Below are 27990 nucleotides of genomic sequence, written 5' to 3'. Positions count from 1 at the left end.
AGGGGGAAAAAAGTCAGACCATTTAAGGTAAATCTCTGCTTGAGAAAGGCTTTCCAACATTCAAAACCTACATACCATAAAATACAGTATAATCAAATGCTTAAGAAGATTAATGTATAGCTAGAAAATCCATTATAAGCTGAGTAAAATGGCAAATGAAGATCTGGAAAAAATATCACAGATCATGAACTTCTTTTTTTTAAAAATACATAAAGAACATCTACAAATAAGCAAGAAAATGATGACCAATAACTTAGACAAAAACTTGGTTAAAAAGCAGAGCTAAATCATGGAAAAATAAAAACAAATGCATTTTAAGCTTTTGAAAAAATGCTGCTTTCCCTCATAGAGCTAAAAATTCAAATATCATTTGATTACAAATAAATATTCATCTATTAGTTTATTGAAGATACTTAAATTTTCTTCAAGACTGAGTTGGCTTTAGTTTAGTACCACACTATTGATAGAATACTAAATTGTTTTATCTTTTGTGGACATTTTGTTAACTTTAAAAGTATGTACCCTTTCACTAAATAATCTACTTTAAGGAGTTTTTTTTTTCATTTTTCTTTCATTTGAATAATATTCCTGGCATTAGCATAAGTATTATACCATTTCATAGAATAGCAGAGGATTGGGGGAAGGGGCATAGACCATCAACATGGGAATGATCAAATAAATTGGGGGCTATTATAGAATAGTGCAGAAAATTTTACTAAAATAATGTAGGATTTTTACATTAGTAATGAAACAAAATCCAAAAAGCATTGTAAATAAAGCACACCAAAAGCAAAACACCAGCGTGCTGGCATTTGCCTAAATTTCACATTATTTTTTTGTTTTTCAAACAAATAGCTTCTGTTTTTTAAAAGATTATTCCAGCATAGAGAAATGATAATGGAAAACAAGTGACAATAGAGACGTCCTTTCATTGAGGTCTCCTCATATTTTATAGAATGTTCAGGCATTGCCTGTTCCACTAAAAGAAAATTAACCACATACATTTAAGCAATTTAACCTTTTGAGAATCGGGATTATTACCAACTCCTGGTGGCATTTGAAAGGTTTTACTGAGAAAACCTTTGCGCACATGAAACAGCATGGGGTTTCATTTACACTTCTTGGACAAGCCTTGCTCGCCCTGTTGTGATCTGACTCAGTGTTTCTACAGGTTCTGAGTATTTCAAAATGATGCGTTAGCTCCCCAGGTTCCATGATTAGTGGGCCATGGACTGGGGACCTGTACCGTGCTATTTAAATTATCTGGCACAAGTAGATGTTTGAAAGGTGGAAGTCTTTGTCTCAGTTTAGAAGAAGTATAATTTTTAGTGGAGGCACATCTTATAATAAGCATACACGAAAAGTGGTGCCTTCATTTTGGAAATGTCTTTAGGGAAACGGAAATCCCTCCTGATGCAGGTTCAACCTTGTTTTTCCATTCTTGCCACTGAGCCATGAGGCAACTGAGTAAGCAGTTTCATCACATTTAGTCAAGACTCTGAATTCCTGGTGACGGAGCAGAAGTGTTGGTATCCTTTTCTTCAGCAGCAGGTTGTGGAGATGCAATAGCTTTTGATTTCTAATGCGACGATGAAGGCCTCTGTGTACAATACAATTTTGCACTTAGATGTTGATGGTTTTGTTCCCTGAGGCCATAGAGGTATTTTTTCTAAGGTGGAAGAGTAGGCTAGCTTCTTGGTATACACTGAGTATGCAAGGTTTTTTGTTTTGGTTTTCTTTTGTTGTTCTTGTTGTTCATTTTAAATGATGAATAGCCTTGCAATTCAGTAATATTAAAGGGGGAAAGTCAGGTTTTCTTATTCTCATTTTGAGATGAGGAGGATATACAGTTGAAAGAGATTACACAACTTTCTCAAGCTTTCATGGAAAACAGGTGACAAAGCTAAATTTTCCCACATAATGTCATATTGGGATGAGAAGCATATCCTCACTTAGAGTATTACATAGTGAGTCATGTGCTTTGAGAAGCATGCAGGACAGTGGGAACATCGCTGAACCTTATCCCAGGCACACAAGAAAATGGTCTGAATCTAGGACGGAGTTGTTCATTCATTTACACAGCCTTCTGAACAAAATGAGTCCTACATCAGGCCCTTGGAATCGCAGGCCATCAGGGACTGAGAAATTGATTGTCCTCCATCTCTTCTCTTTTTTATCCCCTCATTTTCTCCAGTCGATGCTCTTAGATGCCAGAGTCAGTCACTGTTGCCAGATAACTGGGCTCTGCTGGCTCACAAGGGGCCAAGGCAGCGCTTGTTTCCATGAGAGCTGGAAGACCAGATGCAATGGAAAAAGCACAGGCCGTTGTTTGTAAGGAGCTGGCAGTGTGATTCACAGTGGCCTGTATAATGTGAATGGAATCTGATAGCTCTTGGAACCGGGCTTCGTGAGTAAAGTTACCATGCTGGCAAGCTGAGCAGAGGCCGAGCGCTTGGTTAACATGTTCATATCCGGGCTTTTAGGGATAATCTATGCAGTTTAACTTCAGCTCATTCGCTCTTCCAAGAAGACTAGATATTCCTGGAAGGGGTATTGCCTAATTTCCCGGTGTACTTAGGGGATGTGATTTTGAAGACAAATTCCTTTTTGTGTGATGAGTAAATTAACCTTAAACATCTTGTATTCTGCCATGAAATTTGATGGTAGGTTATTCTTAGAACTCCACTTCTAGACAGGCATGGTGGCTCATGCCTGTGGTCCTGCTGGGATGGCCGAGGCAGGAGGGCCTACGAGTTCACGATAAGCCCAGGTAACATAACCAACCCTGTCTCAGCAAGGCAAAGCAAAACAGCAGTGAATCCCTCTACTTCTACCAAAGCCCATTCTCAGAGCCATTTAAAAGGTGTAAGAAATATAATAGACCTCAGAGTCTCATGAGAGCATATGAAAATAGAGTTTGCAAAGTAGTTGTAAACTAACAATGGAATCACAGCAGCATAATAACTCATAATAATTCAGATGTTTTCCCAGGGATTTTGTGATGCTAGCTCTGACTTTGACATAAAAATTGTGAATAAATGGTGGCTGCATTATATATATCTGTGTTTTGTAGTCAGGTAATTTCTTTATGCTAATGTTCTTGTTCACTATAGTAACAACAAAAATAAGTTCATCAGACTATAAGTATCCATTCATATTAGTCCTTTTCTTGTCAATCAAGCCTTAATTCCTAACACATTTTCTGCCTTTTTCTGTTGTCATTTATTGTCCTTTTCTGGATAATCACTTTGCTCTTTTGTGTGGGGGAAAAAATAACTCTCGATAATTGCAGATTTCTTGCCATCCTCTGGACTAATCTGTATTCTGGCAGCCTGCATCATCACAGGCATTATTGTGAGTCACAGTCAGAAGAGCTCTAGGCAAATGGAAATGGGTTTTATGCTGTGACACCTTCGTCAGTCTAAGATTGCTGAGCTGAAGAAGAGGCTGTGCAGTGACTCTTGTGACAGCCGAGGTGCCCTTAACTCCCTGGGTGCCTAACCTCCAGCCTTTGCTCCATCCCCAGGAGCGAGCAGCTTGTTTTCCAATCAAGACGTATTCTGCAATTCGACCTTTTTTGGAAATTAGGTACACTTTCCAACATATATGCTTAGAAGCCCTTGGGTATTTGAACCACTTTCCCAGATATAAAAGATACCATGTGTGAAGTATATGGAATGAAAATGTCAAGGTGTTTGGGTGGGTTCTTTCTACAGAAAATATATTTGCTTATTGCATTTTCTCTGCAAAGCCTTTTAAGTGATTCAAGGACAGTTTAAAATCACCTCTTTAGAGCTGAAATAATTTATGTCTGCTGTATAAATAGAGCCTTCCAGAATATGAACCAATGAGCCACCTCAACTCCCACCTCTTTTATGAAGCCTTCCTCAGTGCCCTTGTTAAAAGAAAAGTAGTCATCCTCTGCTCGCCTTTTCCAAAGCACGCTGACCTTTCAGGAAAGTGGTAATCTCATATCCCGCTCGGCCTTGAATTCCAGTTCTTTCATCTCTTTCTCTTCCACTTTTGAAATTAGAGTAGGGCTTTTGTTAGACTCATGGGTTTCCCCCCTCCCCACCTCCAGCTACACATCCAAACTGTTGTGCTAGCTCACGCCCACCCTACCTGGGTTCCCCTCTGCTTACTGCCTCCTCATTGCTGTGATTATATGATCTTCAAAGCAATTGCCATCCATGTACTGTGGAATGATCCAATTATGTAGCTGTCTCTTCTATTGCACTCTAAACTCCAGGGGACAGAGCCATGCTAAATTCAGCTGTTTCCTCAGGGCCGGGTGTAGTGCTGGGACACAGAATATTCATTACATTTCATTGAATGAATGCTGGACTTTATTCAGTGGGCTTGATCTTGAGCATATAAATTTGGAAAGGTAGAAGCCCATTTTCCACAGTTAACTGTTCTGCAAAACAGTGTCAGGAAACTGTTGCATCTTACAGTACATATTTATGTACATCTCTAGAGAACTGTAAATACCAATGGATCCCACTTCATTACATTTATAGTTCATGGCAGGAAAGTTATGTTTGTTTCCTTTTACTTTAAAACCTAAAGTTGGTGGTCTGTCATTTCTTGTAGAAGGTTAAAAGTTAATTCAATTAAAAATTTTTGAATTCTCATTATATCTAATGATAGAACTGCCTCTTAAGTGGTCTGTTCTGCCATTTTCCACCTAAGAAATGTAAGCAGCCCGTGTCTTGGCATCACCCCTAATGCCCAAGTTCCCACCACGGTGCCTAGAGGGTATGAGAGGTGATCAGTAAGTATCTACTGAATAAAATGTATCTATGAACAATTAGAAAAACCTATAGAATTTCTTAAGAGTAGAAGTTTGTTTTACTGTTTGGGAAGGGTTGGTGGGGTCTAATGAATTTTCTGCTTCAAAGAGCTGGAACTGCTTAAATATGATATTGCAGACCTAGAATGTGAGTCTGGCATTAGTTGTACCTAGGTTACTCTCCAAATTAACACTGCTTCCTTCCTTTAGGAGCTTAATATTATTTCCTTTTTTATTGCTTAAACATCTCCCTAGAGAAACAGGCCTTCAGAAAAGGTAGCATAAGGAGACACCAACTGGATCCCCAAAGCTCCCCAGGTATTGTATTTTCTGTCCGTCACATCAAATGGGATAGCTGTTCAGGATTCACTGTGAAGGACTTAGAGATGTAGTCCTTTATCTCTGTTCTTTAAGGAAATGACTTTGTAAAAATATATTACTGTCAAGCAAGTAATTCTCTTATTCTCGGCAACATGAAGAATTTTTAACTCTCTGTTTTGAAATATAGTAAGTAGTTTGTCATTGAAATATTTTTTCCCCAAATATAACCACATAGTTATAAGGTCTTCTTTTGGATGGGATGAAGCAAGCCACTCACAACTGTCTGCTAAGTTCCTTTTCTCTTGTGATCTCAAGGCACTGGTCTGCTTTGGGGGAAAACAACAGAAAGATCTCTTTGCAGTGGATCTTAGAGACCACCATTTTGGGATTTTCATTTCACCAGTGAGCAAACTGATCTCGTGAAGTCTTAACTGATTTGCGTCAGATCACACAACCCACCTTTGGTCTCTTGAGAGCTAGCGCAATCCTGGCCTTTCTCGTATGACTCATAGGATTTTCTTTGTGTAGTGAAGATGGATGTTCACTTCCAGGCAAACACTAATTTTTGAAAGTGTCAAAATTCTGTGGGTTAAGACTTCAGAGGGATAATACATAGCTAAAAAACATTTAAATATATCACATTATTCTTTAAGGAGAAAGCCACATGCTAGGGGAAACCTACACAGGAGCTTCTCACTAGCGAGGGAAATGATGGTTATGCTTAGATTATTTAGAAATCAGTAGTGCTAAGCCACAGGGTATTTTCAACAGTTGTCTTGAAGAGTATGCTCCCAAAGGACAGATTTGACAGGAAAGTTAACAGCAAGGTAAACATTCCCAGGGAGAGGGTGGGTGTGTCCATCAGAAAAGATTGTACTCAGATCCAGCAGTATAATGCAGGTGCCTCCCCTCCATGTGAGCTTCAGCAACTTTTATCTAGTGTACTTTAGAGTCAGTAAGAGGTATTGCAACCTACAGACTTGTAGGCCCTGCTGCCAGAGTGTGATGCCCAAGAACCTGCGACTTTTAAAACTTCCTATGTGTGTGGCGGGAAGGGGGAGGTTGGAGAGGTGGCTCAATAGCTGAGCCTATACTGTACTTGTAGAGGGCTTGAGTTTGGTTTCCAGGTCCCATATTGGGTGGCTCACGACCCCCTGTAACTCCAGCTCCAGGGCATCCTCAGGACATACCCCCATACAGATATATATGCATACCCATAATACCAAAATTAAATATAAGTCTTAAAATTTCCTATATGACATGGAGTCTAGTTGGTGACATATGACTTGAGGGACTAGAAAAATGGCTTTTAAAAAATAAACACTGGATATTTTGTTTGAATTAATATGAACTTATCTATGTTAATTTTATGGATTTAATTCAAGAAAATCTATACAATAGAAAATTGAAGGACTGGTAGGGGAGTAAAGCAACTGGCTTAGGTAGTAGGTGTGTCTGTTTCTGTTGCAGTGTAGTCCCAAACTGAGCAGCCTAAAACAACATTCATTCACAACTCATAGTTCAGGAGTCAGGGACAGTGTTGGCTAAGTTTTCTGCATAGACTGAAACCAAGGTGTTGGCCAGCAGTTGTCATCCAAGTATGCTCCTGGTATTGGCAGTGCTCACTCCTAGGTAGCCTTATGAGGGAGGAGTCTTGCCTTTCCTTCTTTCCTCTGCTCCTGGAGCTTGTTTGCTTGAAGATCCACAGAGGATGCCTCTCAGGGGAGTATATGTGCTAGTCTGAGTGACTCAAGAGTTCCTGGCTATATAACAGTTGAACTTCTTTTGGGAAGTTAATGAACTGGCATTGTTATTATATTCATTTGCTATAATGAATGTATTTCATAACATGCAAGAGAAGTGGGCCTCTTCTTGCTGTGTTGACAAGATTGAGGTTTAAGATTAAGTTTCCATTCACGATAAAAATAAACTCAGTAAGATGAAACATGGTATTGGGACCATTTCAGACAGCCTATCTGTCTACTCAGGCATCATCTCTTTATGGCTTTACCATCATTCTTGTTCTCTAAATATATCAGATTAAAACAAAGATCTAAAGTAAAATGGGAAATTTCTCAGAAATTCAAACCAAGTGTCCAGTATTTGTGTGTGTGTTGTGTGTGTGTATGTGTGTGCTAGTCTCTTGAAACCTTCTCTGAGTGAGATGTGATTCTTTTGTGTTGAACTCTCTAACCAATATAAAAATGTGAACAGAAATAAAATCTTGGGTTGCTCAGTGGTAAATGGTGATAAATAGTAAATAGTGATAGTGGTAGATAGTAAAAGATCTGCCATTTTTAAATGCCTAGTCTGAATTATAGTAAATAATTAATAAATCTCAACATGGGATTTCTATCCACCTTAGACCATTTATGTTTTCGTATGAAAGACATACATAGCCTTTATATTTTAATATATGCTGAAGGCAGCACAATAGCTAGGCAGCTGCCTACCCTCCATGTTGTTAGAATCTAATTTTTTTTTTTACTGATAACATCGAATTATTATTACTATTAACTATTTCTTATTTGGGCTTTTCTTAGCTCCAATTGGCTAGCCCACAGGGCCATATTTTTTTTATTTCTACCTCATGCCAGCTTTTTCCCTCTCTCCCTCTTCTATATTCTTTTTCTCCCGTGGTCTCTTGTTTCCTTCTTTTTTTCTTCCCCTTCCTGTGGCCTCATCTCTCTAAGCCTCAACCCCACCTTGTCTCTTCTCCCCAGTCATTGGCTGTTGGCATCTTTATTCATCAATCATAATCTGGGGCAGGTCCCAGGGGCTACTCAGGAGACAGCAGGTGCTGGCCAGGATGTGGAGAAAAAGGAACACTCCTCCACTGCTGGTGGGATTGCAAGCTGGTACAACCACTCTGGAAATCAGTCTGGCGGTTCCTCAGAAAACTGGGCACGGCACTTCTGGAGGACCCTGCTATACCACTCCTGGGCATATACCCAGAGGATTCCCAGGCATGCAATAAGGACACATGCTCTACTGTGTTCATAGCAGCCTTATAATAGCTAGAAGCTGGAAAGAACCCAGATGTCCCTCAATGGAGGAATGGATACAGGAAATGTGGTATATTTACACAATGGAATACTACTAAGCAATTAAAAACAATGAATTCATGAAATTCTTAGGCAAATGGTTAGAAATGGAAAATATCATTCTAAGTGAGGTAACCCAATCACAAAAGAACGCATATGGAATTAAGTCACTGATAAGTGGATATTAGCCCAGAAGCTCTGAATACCCAAGACACAATTCACATATGAAATGATTCCCAAGAAGAAGGAAGGAGAGGGTCCTTGTCCTGGAAAGGCTTGATGCAGCAATGTAGGGGATTACCAGGACAGAGAAGTGGGAGGGGGTTGATTGGGGAATGGGAGGAGAGAAGAGGGCTTATGGGACTTATGGGGAAGGGGGAACTGGGAAAGGGGAAATCATTTGGAATGTAAACAAAGAATATAGAAAATAAAAAAAAAAAGAAGTGCATGACTAGATCAAAGATGAACTTTTAGTCTTTTTATTTCTGAGAAGGTTGAACCTTTATTTTAGAAACTCCTATATGCCTAGGATGATATTGATAAATCAGTATATTTAGGAAAAAAAATCATTGAGATTAACATATTAGAGATCAAATCATATGAAATTGTTTTCAGCAAAGAGTTCTTAGCCTGAAAAAGAGAGGGAAAAGGCGGGGGGGCAGGGATGGATATAAGAAAGTTAGGACTCTTGGCTGTGTAAACTAATTAGCCTAAACAGTAGCACATTTGATTAGGTGCTTGAGTTAGCTTCAATACTGGAGTGGCTATGCACACACTTAGTTTCGTATTTTTAGCTTTTTTTTTTTTTAATTTTAAAATTGGGTGTCCTACTTTGCTAATTCTTCCACTGAAGAAAGATACATTCATTTTTCAGTTGAAGACAGACAGACACCTTGGCCAGCAGTTTTATCAGGCTGCATTCAGCAGGGTAGGGATAGTTCCCAGTTTAATGGACCTTAGTATACAGAAGTGGCTGGGTAAGGAGGCTGTGAGGCCGTAGTCCAGGCAGGCTCACTGTGTGTTTCCTCACAAGCAAGGAACATTCTAACATAGGTCTTTTTATTGCACGTAGCAGAAACATGACCCTAAGTTGGTTTAAAGAGAAAAGACTCTCCCAGACACCTCCAAAAATATATAAGCTATTGCCAATCCTTTCCTTTGTCCACAAGAGTTGATGGTAAGACCCTGTAAAGTGAGTTACTGTCACTCTGGTCACAGGACATGGAGAACTCAAGCTGGTACTTACTGGAAGCTTCCTCCCTACTGGCTAGCTTTCATAGGAGCTGAAGGTTCTGTGCAGGCTGCCCGAAGAGAAAAGTTGACAACAGCCTTACCCAGCTCTGAACATTGTGGGCTATATTAAGGACTGGCAAGGTGAGAAATACCCATAGGTACAATAGTGTCATGACCATTATGGATATGACTAACAATTTCTGAATGGATTTAAGGCTTGGGACACAGGAGGAAATGTATGTCTGGTAATGTAATGCTGGTCAAGTACCCAGGGCTGCAGAGTCATGGGCCTCAGGGATGAATCCACTAGGCCTACTTTGCTAAATAGATACTGTGTCCAACTGCTTTCTGAATATACGTCTCTACCCATAAAGGTGCAGCTTCTTTGTTCAATGGACACAGGAACTGACAACTCACCAAAGCATAGAGATTAAGTGTTGGTGGAATGCTTGCCCATAAAAGGCCTCTATATCATGCCTTCTTCCTCCAGAGTTCAGGTAGCGTTGACGAAGAAAGGCCAGAAAGACTATAAGAGCCAAAGGTTGGGGAGGACCAGGGCAAAACAGTCTTCTCTGGAGGCAACAGGACTATTGCACTCATGAACTTAGAGCAGCTATAATTACCTGCACAAGACCTGCACAAGATCAAGTCCATCTGCACTACAGAGTGCATGTGGGCTCCTGATCCCTGTCCCTAGCTAAGGAGCTGTGAGCCACAGTGGCTGCTAGAAGAGGAAGGGTCAGTTCTCTTGCAAAGCATGATCCCTGATAGGTTAACTGTGTCCCAGTGGATGGCCTCACACTCATGCATATACGAGCAGCATGAATTGGACTTCGGGTTATAAAATAGGGACAGGGACATGAAGTTGGGAGGGGGTGAGGTAGATTTTGGAGGAGTTAGGGGAGGAATGGGGCTGAATATGTTCAAAATACATTATATGGATATATGAAATTCTCAAAGAATTAATAACAAAGACATTTAAACTTTTTATCTTGGGGCTGGAGTGGTTGGTGGCTTACTAGTTGAAAACAGTGCTCTATCAGAGAACCCAAGTTCAGTTCTCAGCACCGGCATGGTAGCTCACAACTATCTGTAATCCAGCCCCAACTGATTTGACACCCTTACACAGACATACATGCAGACAAAACACCAATGCATATAACATAAAATTAATTAAATTATTTTAAAAAACTTTTTATCTTTTAAAAAAGTACATTGATAGATAGATAGATAGATAGATAGATAGATAGATAGATAGATAGAGGCCACACATACTTCTTCCCTGACTTTACAGTGTTACTTCCTTGCATGAATCTCATAAAGCAACAAATCCAGGAGTTGACAGTGGTACAATACAAACATTTGTTTTATTACTGGTTACTTTTGTATTTAATTGCTTTTCATTTTAATAGCAAATGTAGCTGTATATAATTGTCACCACTGCCAAAGTAACAGTAATATCACTTACAGCCCCTCATATACCAGCCCCTGAGGCCATACTTACCTCAACTGCTTTCCCTGACAGTTTGTATCTGTTAATCTGCTTCTCATCTCTTGAACTGTTGTTGCTTCACAGAAAATTTATATAATGGAATGATGCAATATGGATCCTTCTGAGATTTCTTTTTTCACTTTTCTTAAGGTTTGTCTATTGTTTTTTATTGCTAATATTTCTGATTGCAATATACTATAGTTTGTTTAACCATTCACATTTTTATATAAATAAAATATATTATTTTTTATATATTTTGAATGGTTTCCAGTTTGGAACTATTTATGAATAAAGCCTTTAAGAATATCAATATATACATTTTATGTTAAAATACCTGTTCATTTGTTTGCAGAGAGACTAATTTGGGCTTGTGGAGTAAATCTGTTCTTAATTATGAAGGAACGGTTGAACTATTCCAGAGGGCTATCCCAGTTTACATTCCCACCAGCGATGTCGCAGTAAAAGTGGTCCAGCTTGTCTTCTCTAGCATTTGGTGTTACCAATAATTTTTATTTTACCCATTTTAATAGGATGTAGGATATCTCAATTTGATGTTTGGTTATATTTCCTTAATGACTAATGATGTTAGACGTTTTATGTGCTTAATCTCATCTGTATGTCCTTTTGGGGAAATGTCTGCTTCCTCTCTAAGTGGGTTGGTTTAATGTTGAGTGTAAGAGTTCTCTTTATAGTCACGATGTAAGTCTTTGGTTAGATAAATGATTTGTAAATATTTTCTCCAGGTATATGATATATCTTTTTACCCTTTAATATGGTTGTTGTTCATAGCGCCAAAGGCTTCATTTCCTTAAGGCAGAGTTTCTAAGCTTGAATTTGCAATTTTCTTGCCTTAATCTCCTGAGTGCTGGGATTATAGCTATGTACTACCAACTTGGCAAATTTTAACTTTTGATGAAGATGACTATTTTAAATAACAAAAATATATTTCAGGGGCTATAGAAATAGCTCAGCAATTAAGAGCACTTGAAGGCTCTTCCAAAGGTCCTGAGTTCAATTCCCAGCAACCACGTGGTGGCTCACATCTGTAATGGGATCTGATGCCCTCTTCTGGTGTGTCTGAAGAGAGTGACAGTATACTCAAATATTTAAAATAAAATTTAAAGCTTTTCCCACAGTTAACAAGGCTGCGAGACGACCCTGAGCAAAGGGAGACAGGCACTGTGAGCCTTTGCCCACATCCTGACAGCATTGGCACTTTAGTCGTGGTTCCGGAAATGTCTGTCAGTTTTCAGGAACCTGGAGTGTAGGTTCGCAGCCCTCTCTACCAGATCCATGCTGGCAGCGGTGCAGCCTGATGCGGAAACTAAGGAAAACGAAGCGGTGGCCCCCGAGTTCACCAACCAGGACCCTCGGAATCTGGAGCTCTTAGGTGTCGCCGGGAAAGAACGGGGCTGGGCTACAGTGTGGCCGAACTGTGAGTTCTGGCACAGGTTGTGAGTTATAAAGACTCAGCACCACGTAGACGCCTTTGTTGAGCACCTCAACGGCCAGGTTGTGGTTTCCGCATCCACGCGTGAGCGGGTTATTAAAAAACACCTTTATAGTACCAGAAACGCGGTGGCTTGTGAGAGCATCGGGTGAGTGCTAGCATAGCAGTGCTTAGAAGCAGGAATCAACTTCATGGTCTACCAGCCCACCCCGTGGGAAGCGTCCTCAGACTCCATACAACATTTACAAAATACATTGGCGGAAGGAAAGTGGGGTGGTGCTTCAGGAGCCTCGAAGAATCTATGAATGAAATAGAAGCGTGAACTGTTGTTGGAAGTGTAAAAAGAAAACTACCATCTACAGCCACGGAAAGAAAGCATCTGCATTGGAAGGAAGGAAGGGAGGGAGGGAAGGAGGAAGGAAGGAAGGAAGGAAGGAAGGAAGGAAGGAAGGAAGGAAGGAGGGAGGGAGGGAGGGAGGGAGGGAGGGAGGGAGGGAGGGAGGGAGGGAGGGAGGGAGGGAGGGAGGGAGCATTTGGAAGGAGAACCAGACTGAAAGCTTCATAGCAATAGCCTAACAGTGAAAACTTAAAGTTAGCTTCCTTCCATGACTGTGTGTGCTTGTGTAACTGGTTTCATTGTTTTAATCAAGGGTTTAAGGTGTCCTCATTCTTGGACATGAGAGATGTATTTAAGGAAAGTAGTCACTATTTGAAGAACAAATTAAAATGTTTATAACAAAAAAATTAAAAAATCTTTTTCACAATTTATGATCAAGCTAAAGTTTCTCTCCTTCATTTGCATCCTAGATGCAGGTATAGTTACTGGAGATGAGTAAAATCATTCTACTCAGAATGTCCAAATGCAGTGGAGTGTCTGTGTGTCTGACTCTATGTGTTTTTCCCTTTTTTGGTGTTTCATATGAAGGAGAAAAGGAAAATTCAGTTCCATTAAAGAGGCAAGATGTCTTTATAGACTGAATGGACCTGTGATTCTGTTTATACCACTGATTTTATAAATAGATACCTCGGGGCTGGAGAGATGGCTCAGAGGTTAAGAACACTGACTGCTCTTCCAGAGGTCCTGAGTTCAATTTCCAGCAACCACATGGTGGCTCACAACCATCTGTAATGGGATCTGATGCCCTCTTCTGGTGTGTCTGAAAACAACCACAGTGTACTCATATGAATAAATGAATGAATGAATGAATAAATAAATAAATAAATAACACCTCACTTTAAAGAAAAGCAGCTTCGTTTATGTGTGTTTTACTTTTAGGCTCTCCTGAAGAGAGCCTGCTGGTTTGTTCTAACAATATAGGACATCATCTAGTGTGTTACCATGGTGAACAGAATAGATGTGGGTTCTGTGCCCGCAAGCTTGCCACTTTGTTCTCTATCTTTTTATGCATTGGCAGGTGGTGTCTGTCGGTGATTCACTGATTCAGCTGAGTGTCCATGTTTCCTATCTCTCACAGGATCTTTATTGCTCCTTCAGAATGCAGCATGTCTTGAATCATAAGCTAATGATTTGAATGCTTTAGGAGTGGCTACATTCTGGGAAGGTGAAAACCAACCCAAGCAAGAAACACTTACACGCATGAACATGAGCATATATTATGAGGAGGAAACTGTCATATTAATTACCTTCTTTCCAGCTGGGGAAATATTTTTGCAAAGCCTTAAATTACCTCAGGGTGACTGAAAACTCTGAATATGAGACTCCAAAGCTCCCATTCCCTTCATTGCAGAAAGAAACGCCTAGCCTATTGAATGAGTCAGATAGTCAAATCCCTCTTTCATAGTTTTAAGTTTTTTTAAAATGCTAATCCCATAACATTTATAAAAATTTGATTCCATTTTAGTTCAATAGATTAGATCCTTTTTCCATAACTGGCTGACTTATTTATAGTCTGGTTTTGTTATGTCTTGTCCAAACACAGGAGAGGATTCTACAATAGGTTCTAAACTACTAACTAAAAGTCAAAATTATGAATCAACAAGGAGCTGAATGTGGTGCCACATGCCTATACTCTCAGCGGTCAGGAGACTGACTCAGGGGAATGACCCTGAGTTTGAGCTTAGCTTGGGCGATATAATAAGTTGAAGGCCAACCTTAGTTATGTAGTGAGACTATAAAAAAAGTCAACATTCCACATCGAAATTAAATTTAAGGTTCAGTTGTTATCTCACTAGATAACAATTTTGGTTTTGATTTATTATTTTGTTTTGTTGTGAGCAGGATCATTTATGGCAATCTACAGGTTTTCATTATGATTTTTACTTTATTTTAGCAAAGATACTGCAGTTTTTGCAAATATTAATCAATTAAGTTTTCATGATAAAGCTATAATGTAGCTAGGTATCCTTAGTTGCAGTTTGAAGATGTGGAATTGAGGTACTAAGGAGCCAGGAGCGTGCTCCAAGCAACACAGTTAATAAGAGTCTGAGCAGGGTCCAAATCTTGTCTGGTTCCAGAGACTTTGTTTTTGACATAGATAATAGACCCGAACTGTGGCTAGTCAGGCATTTTCTCAGCTAATACAATAAAGGCATTGAGCTGAAATTTGAGTGGTAGTATAGAAAAACAAAGTAGATAAATTTTTGATAGAAGTAAAAACTAGACCTGGTGTCAAAAAATCTGTACTCTAACACCCCCAATACAGTGTGAGTAACTTGAGGAAGGATACTACCTTGGGTCTTATTGGTATTACACACATATAGTATAGATTTAATAGTACAAAACAACACGAACTTGTTCTAAATTCTGGAGGTGAGAAGCTTCAAGACAAAGTGTTAGCAGGGCTGCATTTCTGTTGCAAACTGGGGAGAGGAATTCATTTACTCGTCTTCCAGCTTTCAGAGACTGCCTCTTGTCTCGCGATCCCATTTTCCTTCTCTAGAGCTTGTCTTTCACTGCAATCTCTAGTTCCATTGTTACATCTCTTTTCTGTTCTCAATCCACAACACTCCACCTCCTGCTTAAAGATAGAGTCTTTCTTCACATTCCAGCCTGGCCTTGAATCCACTCTGATTCTCAAGCTGGGTCTCATTGATGGGACTCCTCCTGCTGTACATCTCAGTGCTAGTATTGCGGGCATGTGTTCCATCTTGGCTGCTGCCTCCTCCTCCTCTTCTTCCTCCTCCTCCTCCTCTTCCTCCTCCTCCTCTTTCCCCTCCTCCTCCTCTTCCTCCTCCTCTTCCTCTTCCCCCTTTCCCTCCTCCTCTTCCCCCTCCTCCTCCTCCTCCCCCTTGCCCTCCTCTTCCCCCTCCCCCTCCTCTTCTTCCTCCTCCTCTTCTCCCTCCCCTCCTCCTCTTCCTCCTCCTCCTCCTCCTTCTTCTCCTTTTCCTCCATATGAGATGCACAGCAGCACTGGGTCTATCTGGTTGAGCCAGGATGATCTCCTACCTTAAAATCCTTAACACAGACCCTTTCTCATGGTAAAGGAGCATGTTTGGACATTAGGACGAGAACATCTCTGCAGGCTGTTGTTTTACTTATCAATCGCTTCAGTTTTGTGACCCTCACTTCCCTTAACAGTAAGGTGAAGGAACATCTCTAATTCTGGTCAGTGAAGTTTCTTGTTTCCTCCATTTCCAGTTCTAAGAGGAAAGTAATAGGTTAAAAATTAAGAAAAGGGAGAGAGGGGGCTGGAGAGATAGCTCAGTGGTTAAGAGCACTGTCTGCTCTTCCAGAGGTTCCAAGTTCAATTCCCAACAACCACATGGTGACTTACAACCATCTGTAATGGAATCTGATGATGCTCCCTTCTGGTGTGTCTGAAAACAGCTACAGTGCACTCATAAATAAAATAAATTAATAAAAACAAAGGTTTTTTTTTTTAAGAAGGAAAGAAGGAAAGAAAGAAAGAAAGAAAGAAAGAAAGAAAGAAAGAAAGAAAGAGCTGAGAGAGAAAAGCTAAGATGTTTGTGTCTTGAAAGCTGTGTACTCCAGCTGAGGTTTGAAAAGAAGATGCTATGTGGTGGAGGGCTCTTACGGATTTTTAAAAAGTGTATTGCTGAATTTAAACTTCCGTTAAAAAAAACCTTTTTGACTTATTTTTGTATGTTTGAGGGTTTTACCTGCATATTTGTATTTGTACCATGTGAGTGCAGTGGCTGTGGAGACCACCATAGGCATTGTGTGCCCTGAGACTTGAGTTATAGATAGTTCTGAGCTGCCATGTGGGTGCTGGGATCCAAACCCAGTCCTCTGCAAGAAAGCAAGTGCTCTTAACTACTGAGCTGATTCTCCAGCCGCTGAAATTCTTTCACCATAGATTAATGAGAACTCAAGCTTGGTTACTAGTTTGTATCACATAAAAATCCACCTGTAAGTGGTATAAGCAGTGAGGACATTTGCCATCTTATTACATAATGAAGGTCCTGGGTTGGTGGGTTCCGCTCAGTTATTTCATTACACACTCACATTTTATTAACTAGGCTTTGCTAGCTATGCTGGATCCTATAATGCCACAACATTCCCATCTTGTCCTAAACTGACACTGCCCATTACTGAAGATAGAACAATTATCATGTGATGTGTTTGCTTTATTTGGTCCAAAACAACTTTTTTGCAAATAACAGGAATGTTCTATATTTATACTGTTCAATATAGTAAACCATTAACCTCACATGGCAATTTTTGAGCACTTCAAAGTAATGGGTGCTATAATTGAGAAACTAAAGTTTTTAAATTTATAGAACCATATATGGCAAGTGGCTATGTATTGGACTGTGTGTGACTAGATCAACAATCTGGCAAAGCTGTCAATTAAAGTATTCATTTGTCTTTAGATTTTATTCTAATTATTGACCCAAACAAAACTAAGTAAATACAACCAAAATACATATACAAAGGCTAGCAGTACCGCGTCTTCTTGGTAATGGATAAGATGCCAAATGCTGATAGATCAGGACAAGTCAGCTTATGGCAAAGCTGAATAGTGGACATTTTATTGAGGAACCCCACTGCTGAGTGTGCTTTTCTCACTTAGGAAGCCGGTTTGTTTGCAGGCTAAACATTGTCCTTCCCCAAGGCTGGCCACTCTAAAGCTGGGAAGGACACGGATCCGTCCATCCAATGAATACTTAGCAGGCTTTTTGTTGTGAGCCAGGTATTGAAAATATAGTGACAGGAAAAGATCCCTGTTCTTGTGGCCCTTGGAACTGTTACAAGCAAATGAGTAATGCAGTTTCAAATTATAATGAGTATTTAGAAGCAACTGAAGACAGCGAGGCAGAGTGAAGGAAGTAACCTTTAACAGTTGTCTAGATCCAGGACTTTGCTGGAAGAACTCGAGTGATTTGGGCTTTTTCTCCAGGAAGAAGACTTTTGGTCTTATTTACTTTTACATCAGAAAATGAAAGGGGTCAAACATTTGATATAATCCAAGAGGAAGAAAAGTCAGATGAGTTCACAAGAAGACACTGATTTTGTCTTCTATGCAAAGACGAGTCTTGCCTGCCACGTTCTGGTGAACTCTGTGTGGCCCCTCACAGAGCAAAGTTTATTTCTTGTTTGTGTTCCCATATATCTTTTGCTTTGTCTAGAGCACTTTGGCTTTCTATAGTGGGTTTCTGGCCTCCAGCTTTCTCATCATAAAGTAGGATTATCATCATAATATTTATGAATCATATGGTCCTGGAAAGATCTGTCCTTAATCAAAATAATTATTAAATGACTCATAAACTTGTAGGCCAAAGAAAACATTTAACTTTTTTATTAAATTTGTGCAAATCATTCAGTGAGATCAGGTTTGCATTTTTCCCCACAATTTTAAAATAAAGTAGTTGTGGGCTTGTCAAGAATGGTAAGAACTGGATCCTGACAGGAATGGTAGAAACAGAAACAAACAGCCTTTCTGGAGAGCCAGTTGGCAGAACAACACACAGTTCTCTGAAATATGCACATTTATTTACATCTTCGACCCCAAATATAAAACTGAACCAGCATTCAAAGGCATGTTGTCGGGGACATTCATCATCATGTTCATGATGATAACAGGGTCGCACAGTCGTTTAAGTCGGGGACAGTTCAATTGTATGTTCAATGTTGAACTATGCGTAGCTATTAATGTAATGATGGCATTAACAGGAATTAATGGATTTGGAAAGAAGCTCACGGTGTTCTAGCATTTATAGTGCCCCATGCAGCTTTTCTCTGAGCATTGGCAGTCAAGGGCAGTAATTGTGATCACTTGTAACACATTCATAGCATGTCACTGTTGAGTGCTGAAGAGTCCTGGGCAGTATGCTGAGCTTTAGTCAGACATTATCTCAGTGGACTTTCCTCCTAGCCCCACTGAGCAGGCACAGTTTGGAGTATTGTTCTGTAGATGAGAAAGCCTACTCTTAGAGGAATGATTATGTAAGCGACAGCAGGGTCAGCATCCATACCCAAACATTTATCTCTAGAATCTGTATTCTCAAGTTTACAGAGAAGTACTCCAGCTTCTTTATATCCTAGAAGAATGTCATGAAAGGCATGTTGTGGAAAACTCTTTCACATGCTTTCCTGTAACTGTACCTTAATTTGTGAGTACTTGGGCCCCCATAAGTGGCAGGGAAGCGGTGAGTTAATATTTAATAAAAACACAGGTCAGCCAGTAATAACTCATGGGCCAAAGCCAGTCTCATGGTGGACTTTGTAAGTCATGTTTGATCTCAGCAGCACTGTGCTTCGTTATTATATATTGTCGCTTGCTGCCTCTGTGCCTTATCTACAGAAATGACTAGTTTCAATAAAGATCATGTGACAGAGAAGCTAAAATTGTTATTATCAGGTCCTTTACAGAAAAAAATTGCCCGTGCCTGCGGTAATACAATAGAGGTCTGGAAGGAGGCCAATCCCGTCTCCGTGATTTCTTTTCTGTTTAAGAGTTCATGTTCTGCAGTAGGGACAGGCCACCTGTGTCCAGAGGGTTGGTGAGGGTTTGCTGAGAACGAGAACCAATAGCTCATTTCAGAACTTCTGAGCCCCTCTGTGCATGGCTGGCTGGCATTCCCTCACTGGGCCTTCTGTGTTGCCCTGACACTCAGACTGTTGCTGCTCCTCTGAGGTGGAATGTGTATTCACAAATGAGGGCTCCATTAGTCATGGTGAATTTCCTGGGCCCTGAAGACATGGCCATGACATCACCAAGAGCCAATGAGAAAGGAGCCTCTATAGTCCAGCCTTCCATCCTCTTTGGAAGACTGTAGACTAAGTGTTGTGTTCCTAGCCCCCAGGGTGTGATTGAAACTGCCTTCCTCGTCCAGCCATACTCTGGGCACAAAAGTCTAGCTTCCAGACCCAAGAGGCAAGGGTAAGCTTGAAAATCTGCAGAGCTGGAGGCAGATTCCTGTTGAACATTTTTTTCCATGGCTCGGGTTATTTTCTTCCCAGAGTTTTCCACTCCAAATGACGTTGTTGCTTTCTGTGGGCAAAGGATGGGTGGTGAAGGATGAAGTCTGCGTTAGATAAAAGATGGCTGGCAGTTAAAACTTTCTGGATAAGTATAGGTTGGTAGCATAACAAAATCAGAAGCATAGTTTGCTGTTTTGTTACATTGCTTTTCTGTATACTTTAACAGCTTTTAACAGCAACTGCTCTTAGCAAAATTAGTGTGGCTTAAAAACAGGGCTGTTACCCAAGGATCTTTCTAATGGGTTAGTACCTCATTAAATCTTTTATCTTCAAGAAGAAAAGATCCACCACCCCCCACTTCTCTTTTTGGGGGATTTAAATATTTTAGATTTACCAGCCTCTTTCTTCTCTTCCTTTTCTCTTGTTCTTTTCCTTCTCTCTTCCTGCCCCTCCTCCCTTTCATAAATCCTCTGATTTATGAAAATTATTTGTAAAATTCAGTTTGAGAGGTAACTTTCCTAATCCTTTGTTCAAGAGCACCTGTTCAAATATGTATTTCTAATTGGCTCAGTCTCTTGTTACAAAACTATAATAGTAAAAACACCTTTAAATTTGATTCAAGGCTCATACTTGTAATGGTGAGGCAGGAGAATCTCAAATTCAAGGTTAGCCTGAGCAAGACCTTGTTTTTTTTTTTAAAAAAGGCTTAAGTATTACAGAGAAGTAATAAAGTAACAAAGGTTCAGTGTCAGCCTGAGCTGTAGAATGAGACCTTGCCTTCAAACCAAACCAAATCAAACACAGCCAATTCCCAAAAAACAACCTAGAAAACAAAGCCAGAAAAAAATTCTTAAAGTGGACTCATGCAAATAGAGTTTAATAGTTAATCCAGTAAATTAACCCAAAAATTATGCCTACCACCCTTCATAAGAAATACATCTAATACCTTTTCATATTTTTCATAAGAATCAAAGAGAAATTGGCAGAGTCGCCTTCATTATTAGTTTACCTGCAATTACTGAACGTGGCCTCTGTTGTGTTAATCTTTTTCCTTGTTCCTGCAATATGAATATAGTGATAATATTATATAATTTAGAGGAGTTTTATTTTTGAATTGTCTTAAAAGCACAGGAATTTATCCTTATTTTTTGAAAACATATATACTAGTAACTAAAAGATGCATCCTCTAGAATCATGTAATTTACTGCAAAAGAGGCATTTAAAAAAGGCACCATAGAGTTCTCTTAAAAATCTCTATGTCCAGGCCTAGAGAGATGGCTCAAGGGTTTAGTGCACTGTCTGCTCTTCTAGAATACCTTTGTTTGATTTCCAGAACCACATGATGGCTCACAACCATCTCTAATTCCAGTTCCAGGGCACCTGACACTTCCTTCTTGCCTGTATGGGCACCAGGTATTCATGTGGTACACATACATCCACACAGGCAACATTAGAAATTAAAAACCAATGCCTTTCAAAGCATGACTCATTAAATTTTAAAATGCCTGAAATATATTCTGAATGATTTTAGTTTTTAGGTAGGAAACGGAAGTACAGAAGCTTGAACCTTCTGTCAGATGTCATTCACCGAAGTATACTCTGAAATGAAAGATCTATTTGTTTCATCAAAGCCCTTAAGAGAACAGCCCTTTGTGTGATTCCCTGCATCTGTTCCTGTTTCCTGTTGATACCTTAAAGCTTTGCCTATGAACAAAATGCTCATTTTCATATTCTTCTGATTGGGGAAAAACATCAGATTAATATAGCATAGGTAGAGAGCTGGGGCAAGACTGGTGTACAGTGGTTCTTCAGTGTGGTGGCCGTGCTCTGTGAGCGCTCCCATGGCCTTGCCCTTAACAGGGTTTACAGTCTCCTCACCCACACACTCACAGTTTCTCCCACCTGAACTAATATTTGCCACCTCTTTACTCAGATGGTTGTCATGACTACTGATGACTTGATGTTGGTACGTGTGCCCCAAGGCTTTTGGAAGAAGGGTCTTGCAGAAGTGCAGAGTCAGCACTGGCCCCTGAGTGATCATCAGGTGCTTGCCAATCAGGCTAACCACACCCCTGACTTTGGTGAGGCAAAGCCATAGGAGAAATTCTACTGCTGCCTTGAGAGACCACATCTGATTTGGATGCTGAAAGCCAGACGAATCTTAGAACAACCACGAGTCAAGATGTCCTTGATACTCCTTCGATTTTGTACAAATTTAGAATGCAGCAAATGCCTCCCCCAGAAAACTCTCCAAGCAGGTGAGACTGCTATGTTGATCATTTCAGTAAGCCCTAAACCTTTCCTGCAGAAGACAAATTCTCAAAAGTTGACTCTAGAATATGTCAGTGAGAGGTCGTGGCAGACAATCAGATGAGTTTATGAAAAGCCTAAAAGGAGCTATGTCACTCCTAAAGGGGCTGGCATCGATTTATTACAAAAACCAAGCACAGGAGGAAGAAAAGCCTTTAGTCTCATTAAGGAATCCAGACAGAAATCCCACTTAATCTGTCTTACTTTTCCTTTTCCTGCAGTTCAGCTGCTGTGCAGGTGCAGGGCAGCCTGGCAGAAGCTTTGAACATTTGGAAAAAGGAGTCATTACTGAAAGTCACTGACACACACTTCCCTCGGAATGCTGCTGATGTCATGGAAAACCAGGACCTTAGCAGTAACCCTTAACAACCAGAGCTATGGTAAACACTGAGTGTTACCTCCACCACGGCATTGGTTTTTAAAAGGGCTTTAACAGGCTAGGGCTTGCCAGCCACAACTCATAAAAACGTTCTTATAATTTTGCCTTACTAAAAGCCTGGGCAACTGCTGAGGTTTCTTTGCCACTCCGAGCTGCAGAGCCAGATTCACGTCAGTTCCAAGGTTTGCTAATCAGATTTTTACAGCGTTTCTTTTCCAGTTCTCTTCATACCCCCTGCCATGCTCATGGGGCTCGGCCTTGGCAGACTTACTATTTCTTCAAAGAAGTCCCTTGTCTTACTGTGTTGCTTCAGTTTCTGGTGGTGTGGTGAACTGGTGTGCAGGGTTTTGCCTAATGTTTTGATAGACTAGTGGTTAGTTAACTCAGTCTGTTAATTGGTAGCCTTTATTTACAGGTTACATTTCAACCGATTTGAGACTTTGAACAAAGTTACATCTCATCGTTCAAAGTCTTACTAGGCACAGAACAAGAAAACAGCATGGGCTGCTGCTAAGAACTGTTCAGCATGGCGGGAGACACTGAGATGGGAAGTTTTCTCCCTGAGTCCATGAAAGAGCTTTATTTGAACCAGTTTGGCTACTTTCTGCTTATCCACACAGTGGGAAGAGGCAGGAACCTTGCATTGCTTTTAAAGGGTATCTTCAAGTTGACCATAAAATTGACCACCAAATTGGGATACTTTTGAAGGCTAAGGGGCTCTTTTAATAGACACCCTGTTTTTAAAACACCCCAAGACTTCCCAAAGCAAATAAGGCACCCTCATCATTGAGCTAAACCCCATTTATCCCAAGCCTTTTGAGAAGGTTGTGTTCACAGTGCTAGAGGGCAGAGCATTCAGCTCCTCTGCCTACAAGAAGTCCACTAGAACTGTAAGTCCAAGTCACGAACTCTGATCCCTAAGTTGAAGTACAAGTAAGTCTGGATCTGCACTGATTTGCCTGGTTTTGAGCACTCACTTCTGTTGCTAGGGGAACCGTGGGTCCTAACGTGTGATCTTGGGTCCCTGGAGGCCACTGAGATCTTCTCAGGAGACCTCTGAGGCCAGGCCATGCTCAGCATCGTCAGAGGACATGACCTGCCCTTTCCGTTCCTTCTCTCTTACTACTATATATGCTTTGCTGCCAAAGCTGATCTTAGAAGGCAGCTGTCAACGACCAGGCCAGAACTTCAGCAGATGTGTAAGAATGTAAACGATGTTACTCTTTCACTAAATCTTGTTTTAGAAAATAGCTTTCCTTGATTTAAAAAAAAAAAAAAAACAATTTATCTGTTTCAGGGTGTTATAGGGTTATTTTATCTTTTGGTTTTAGCAAAATAAATGCTTTAAAAGTCATCAGTTATGATTTCTTATATGCTAAACACAGTCCTTAGGAATAAAATCTCTGCAGGGCTCCAGCAATTTCCAAAAAGTTTAAGAACTGTGACTTTAGACCTTTGTTTCTCCCCAGGAAAGGATTTGCAGATAAAATAAATTCCTTAATAAGAAAGACCAGCCACTAGTCCTTGTGTCCACCATGATGACTTGTGTGTGGCTCATACTCTCTTATAAACATGGGTAGGCCAAGCTTCTGTGACAGTTCTGAAGTCTCTATGTTCTCCGACATTCACATTGTTATGCTCTTGAATTGTGTGTGTGTGTGTGTGTATGTGCGTGTGAGTGAATTTGCACATATGTGCATGTCATGTGAATACTGAGACCAGAGGCTAACACTGAATATTTTCTTTGACCACTCTCTACCTTATATTTTGAGAGAGAGTCTTCCACTAACCCTGGAACTTACCAGTTGTTAGTCTGACTGACTGGCGAGCTCGGCGGATCCATTCGTCTCTGACCCCACAGTGTTGTGGTTACAAACATGCCCAGAGCCCATGGTATTCCTTTGTGGGTGCTGGAGATCTAAACTCAGGCCTTCATGCTGCAGGCACTTTACTAACTGAGCCATCTCCCCAGTCCCTGTCCAATCTTCTGGTATTTAATATTATGGTACTCCTGTTAGTCTTATTTTCATGCAAACAATAATGTCATTTTTCCTTCAAAACATCTATGGAGTATATCAAATTATCATGCACAGTAAGTGCATTGTATTAAAAGACTATGAGGCCTAATAGAAATGGGGTTCTTTTGTGTGTGTGGCACTGGGGATGGAAGTTGGAGTCCTCTTGCTTCTGCTCCGCATGTGCTGTCCTGCAGTCCAGGAAGGCTTGCTGCTGTTGTTGGTTTTAACCTGGCTTATTCTGTTCCCCTTCATTTCAGGTGTCACCTTCAGTTCTCCTTTCTGGACCAAGGAAGCCATGCAGATCCAGGGACCACCCACTGTGTTTCATGGCACCTTTTACTGCTCTCTGTGCATACTGATTTGACTTGACCTACTCACATTTTAGTGTTCCTCAGTTAATTTCAAGTGCCTTTATCCCAGAAGAGAAACATTATTTTTCTTTTCCCACATGTGAATACAGCTGTTCTTCCTTCTCTGCAGAAGATATTTTTCAAGCTGTGGCTTGGGTGCCAGAAACCAATGACAGTAATAACCTAATGTTGTTTATATTTCCCAAAATATATGCATATTTGTACACGTGTGTGTGTGTGTGTGTGTGTGTGTGTATATACAGATATATATTCATGATTGGAAGAGTCTGCTATAGTACATAATAAATGTATTGAAGAACATTTAAATTTAAATATACAGGAAGAAGGAAAACGAGTAATTTAACTACTCTACTAAAGTATTATATTTCAATGTCATATAACATGGATGCTATGGTTCTGAAAAATAGTTTTCTTTTGGAGTAAAAGAAATCAGACTGAGAAAGAAGGCAACTTTCATTTTGTATTTTATCTTTACATGTGTATGTATATTTGTTCCCATGTGTGGGGTACACATGTGTACCCATAGAGTTCAGAGGTTGACATCGAATATCTTTCTCTGTTGCTCTCCAGTTTGTTTACTGAGATAAGGTCTCTCTCTGAATCAGAGCTCACTGACTTGATTAGTCTGGGCAGCCAGCTTGCTCCAGGCAGGGATCCCCTATCTTTGCGTGCTGGGATCACGGATGGACTGATAGACATTCCCAGCTTTTATGACGATGCTAGAGACCCAGATTCCATCCTCATGATCACTTGATCTACTGACCCATCTTCCTAAGGCCTCCTTTGATTTTTAAAATTGTTCCTTAAGTTAGAAAATCTATGTTTTTTAATACCTACTATGCTGGAATCATTGTATGTCAATATGGCACAAGTTAAAGTTAGTGGAGAGGAGAAAACCTCAATTGAAAAAATGCCTCAAGATCGGACTGCACATGAGTCTGTAAGGCATTTTCTTGTAGAAGAGGGCCATCCTTGGGCTGGTGTTCTATAAGAAGGCAGATTAAGTAAAACATGATGAGCAAGCCAGTAAGCAGCATTCCTCCGTGGGCCTCTGCAACAGCTTTTGCTTCCAGGTTCTTGCCCTGTTTGAGTTCCTGTCCTGACTTCCTTTGATAATGAACAATGCTGTGGAAGTATAAGTCCAAAAATCCCTTTCCTCCCCAAGTTGCTGTGGTCATAGTGTTTTGTCACTAAGACAAATACTTATTTTGAAACTTATCTCCAAGACTTGAAATTGACCTGCTACTTTTAAATCAGCGTGACAGGGAAAATTGAGGCCATTGTTTATTTGAATGGCAACTTTATCTTCATGTGATTGACAATTAATTACACATGACAAATGAAACTCAAAATGTAAGTTTTACCATGTCACCTTTAAGTGACAAACATTTTACTTGGTTTTAAGTTCTTTGCTTTCTAGTATTGTTAAATTATATACAGCTCTAGGTTTGTTTGTTCCTTCTGGGGGAGGTAGCAAACATTTTGAATAATTACTTGATAAACTTAAGATGCTGAGATGCATTCTTGCTCAGAACCTAGAGAATGAGAATGAGAAAAGACATCCTTCTTGTCAAATCGGTGTTACCAAGGAGGATGGGAGTAGACGCTCTTGTCTGAAATGAAGCCTTGAAGAGAACAGATGTTTGGGGGAAGGACTCTGGCTCCCAAGGGGGGAAAGAACTGGGTACTTGTCTACACTTTGCTGCTTTTAAGAGTTGGTATGGTGTTAGCGAGTCCCCCTTTCCCTCTTAAATACTGTTAGCTTGCCCATCTGTAAATCAAGGCCCGGTTGAGTGTTCTCTAATCCTCTTACGAAGAAAACATCTCCTATTGTTTGCTCTGTGCTATGCCGCGGGTTCACACTCTCCAAGTCTCTGCTTGACAGATAATGGTGTGTGAGGAAATGATGCCCAGAGCAGCCCTGAGAAACCCAAGTGGATTCTGACCACACTGATGTGCTAATCCCCAAAGAAGAAGAAAATACAAAATGGGCCAGGGATTGAACATGAAAACGGTGACAGTGAGAAAAACATTGAAGCAGACAGCTGAAAGCTTCGTTTCCTGGCCCGTCTGCCATGAGAAACGCCGAGCCTGCCAAACCCTTCAGGCCGTCAAGGCCCCAGAACTTTGGCTAGCTCTCATCCTCAGCTTCCCACACCACATGCCCAAACCACACAGGAAAATTGTCCCTCTCCCTTCGTACTTGTGCCTTTTGGCTACATGTCTGTTTATGCCAAGCCCTCGCCTAACCCCCTTCCTTCCAGCTGTCACTGTGTCCCAGCTGCTGCTTTCTGGGGTCCTCAGGGTGCAGCTGCAGTCTTCAGGGGAGGCCCAGGCTGGTGAGGATAGTGGCGGGTCTGGTAGTGTGTACTGACTCTTGAACTGCAGCTATTTCTACCGGGTTTCTAGCTGGTCTGAACAGTGCTCTCGCTCCTTGGCAAATGTTAGCGCTGATGGCTTTAATTTTTTCCCCTCTCCCTCTTAGGGAGTTTTCCCCCACCCCCTGCACATTCTTTGGCATTATGGTCTGTGAACATCCTGTGGAAGATGTGGTTTGTCTTATTTTCTTTTGCCAGACTGTTCATCATCTTTTCTTCTTCCACGTAAAACTTATTTATCTATTGGGACAGTTTAAGACTGATAACCAGAGCTGCTGGCCTCTCACAAGTTTAGGAATTTGACTCTGTCTCAGCCTTGGCAGTCCATCCCAAGTCACGTGGCCTCCCCAGGCCTGAACTCTCTAGGCCATTTGTTGTCTGTCTAGCCCCAGCTGCTGTGGGAGTCTTTTACCTCTGACCTGTGAAGTTCTTCTGTGGAGTTTGTCTGTATTCACCTCCTATTGGCTCTTAGTGATGGCCTCTAAGCACAGAGGCACTTTCTCCCCCTTTTAGAGAATCCGGGAAGAATCAGGAAATGTGTTGGAAGAGTCTTGGCTGAATACACGGAGAACTGTGTGTTATGAAAGTTTTAAATTGTTCTGCTGTGGTTGGCCTTCGTCTGCAGGCTTAATGTGGAAGGCGAAGCCAAACAAAAGCCCCACACAGTCATTGTCTCCATAGCAGGGCATTGTCTTTTGTTGAAGAATAGAGCGTTTGCAGAGACAATGGATTGTTCTTCTCTGCCTCCCTTTCTGGAACCTCTATGAGCTGCCGTGCCCTGAACCTGCCAGCTCCAACCCACGCTTGTTTCTAAGGGGAATTCCACAAAGTTTTCAGAATCTCATTCAGTGAAAAAC

General features: G+C 40.7%; 1 protein-coding gene and 1 pseudogene across 6 annotated transcripts in view; both read left to right on the top strand.

The window, feature by feature from the left end:
* Positions 1–27990, top strand: part of Rad51b (RAD51 paralog B) — a 515280-nt gene that overhangs the window by 194038 nt on the left and 293252 nt on the right. Inside the window, exon 8 of one of the 6 annotated variants that reach the window (XM_052185573.1) lies at positions 24642–25050. The exons of the other annotated variants lie outside the window; for them this stretch is intronic. Within the exon in view, the coding sequence (XP_052041533.1) occupies positions 24642–24743 (102 nt within the window). The 3' untranslated portion in view covers positions 24744–25050. Of the gene's footprint in view, positions 1–24641; positions 25051–27990 lie in introns of those variants that run through there. 6 annotated transcript variants of the gene reach the window in all.
* On the top strand, positions 9864–12707 carry LOC127687729 (39S ribosomal protein L18, mitochondrial-like; annotated as a pseudogene).

This window comes from Apodemus sylvaticus, chromosome 6 (genome assembly GCF_947179515.1).
Source record: "Apodemus sylvaticus chromosome 6, mApoSyl1.1, whole genome shotgun sequence".
NCBI lineage: Eukaryota > Metazoa > Chordata > Mammalia > Rodentia > Muridae > Apodemus > Apodemus sylvaticus.
Note: the sequence above shows the minus strand (reverse complement) of the source record. Positions and strands in the feature narration are given on the sequence as shown.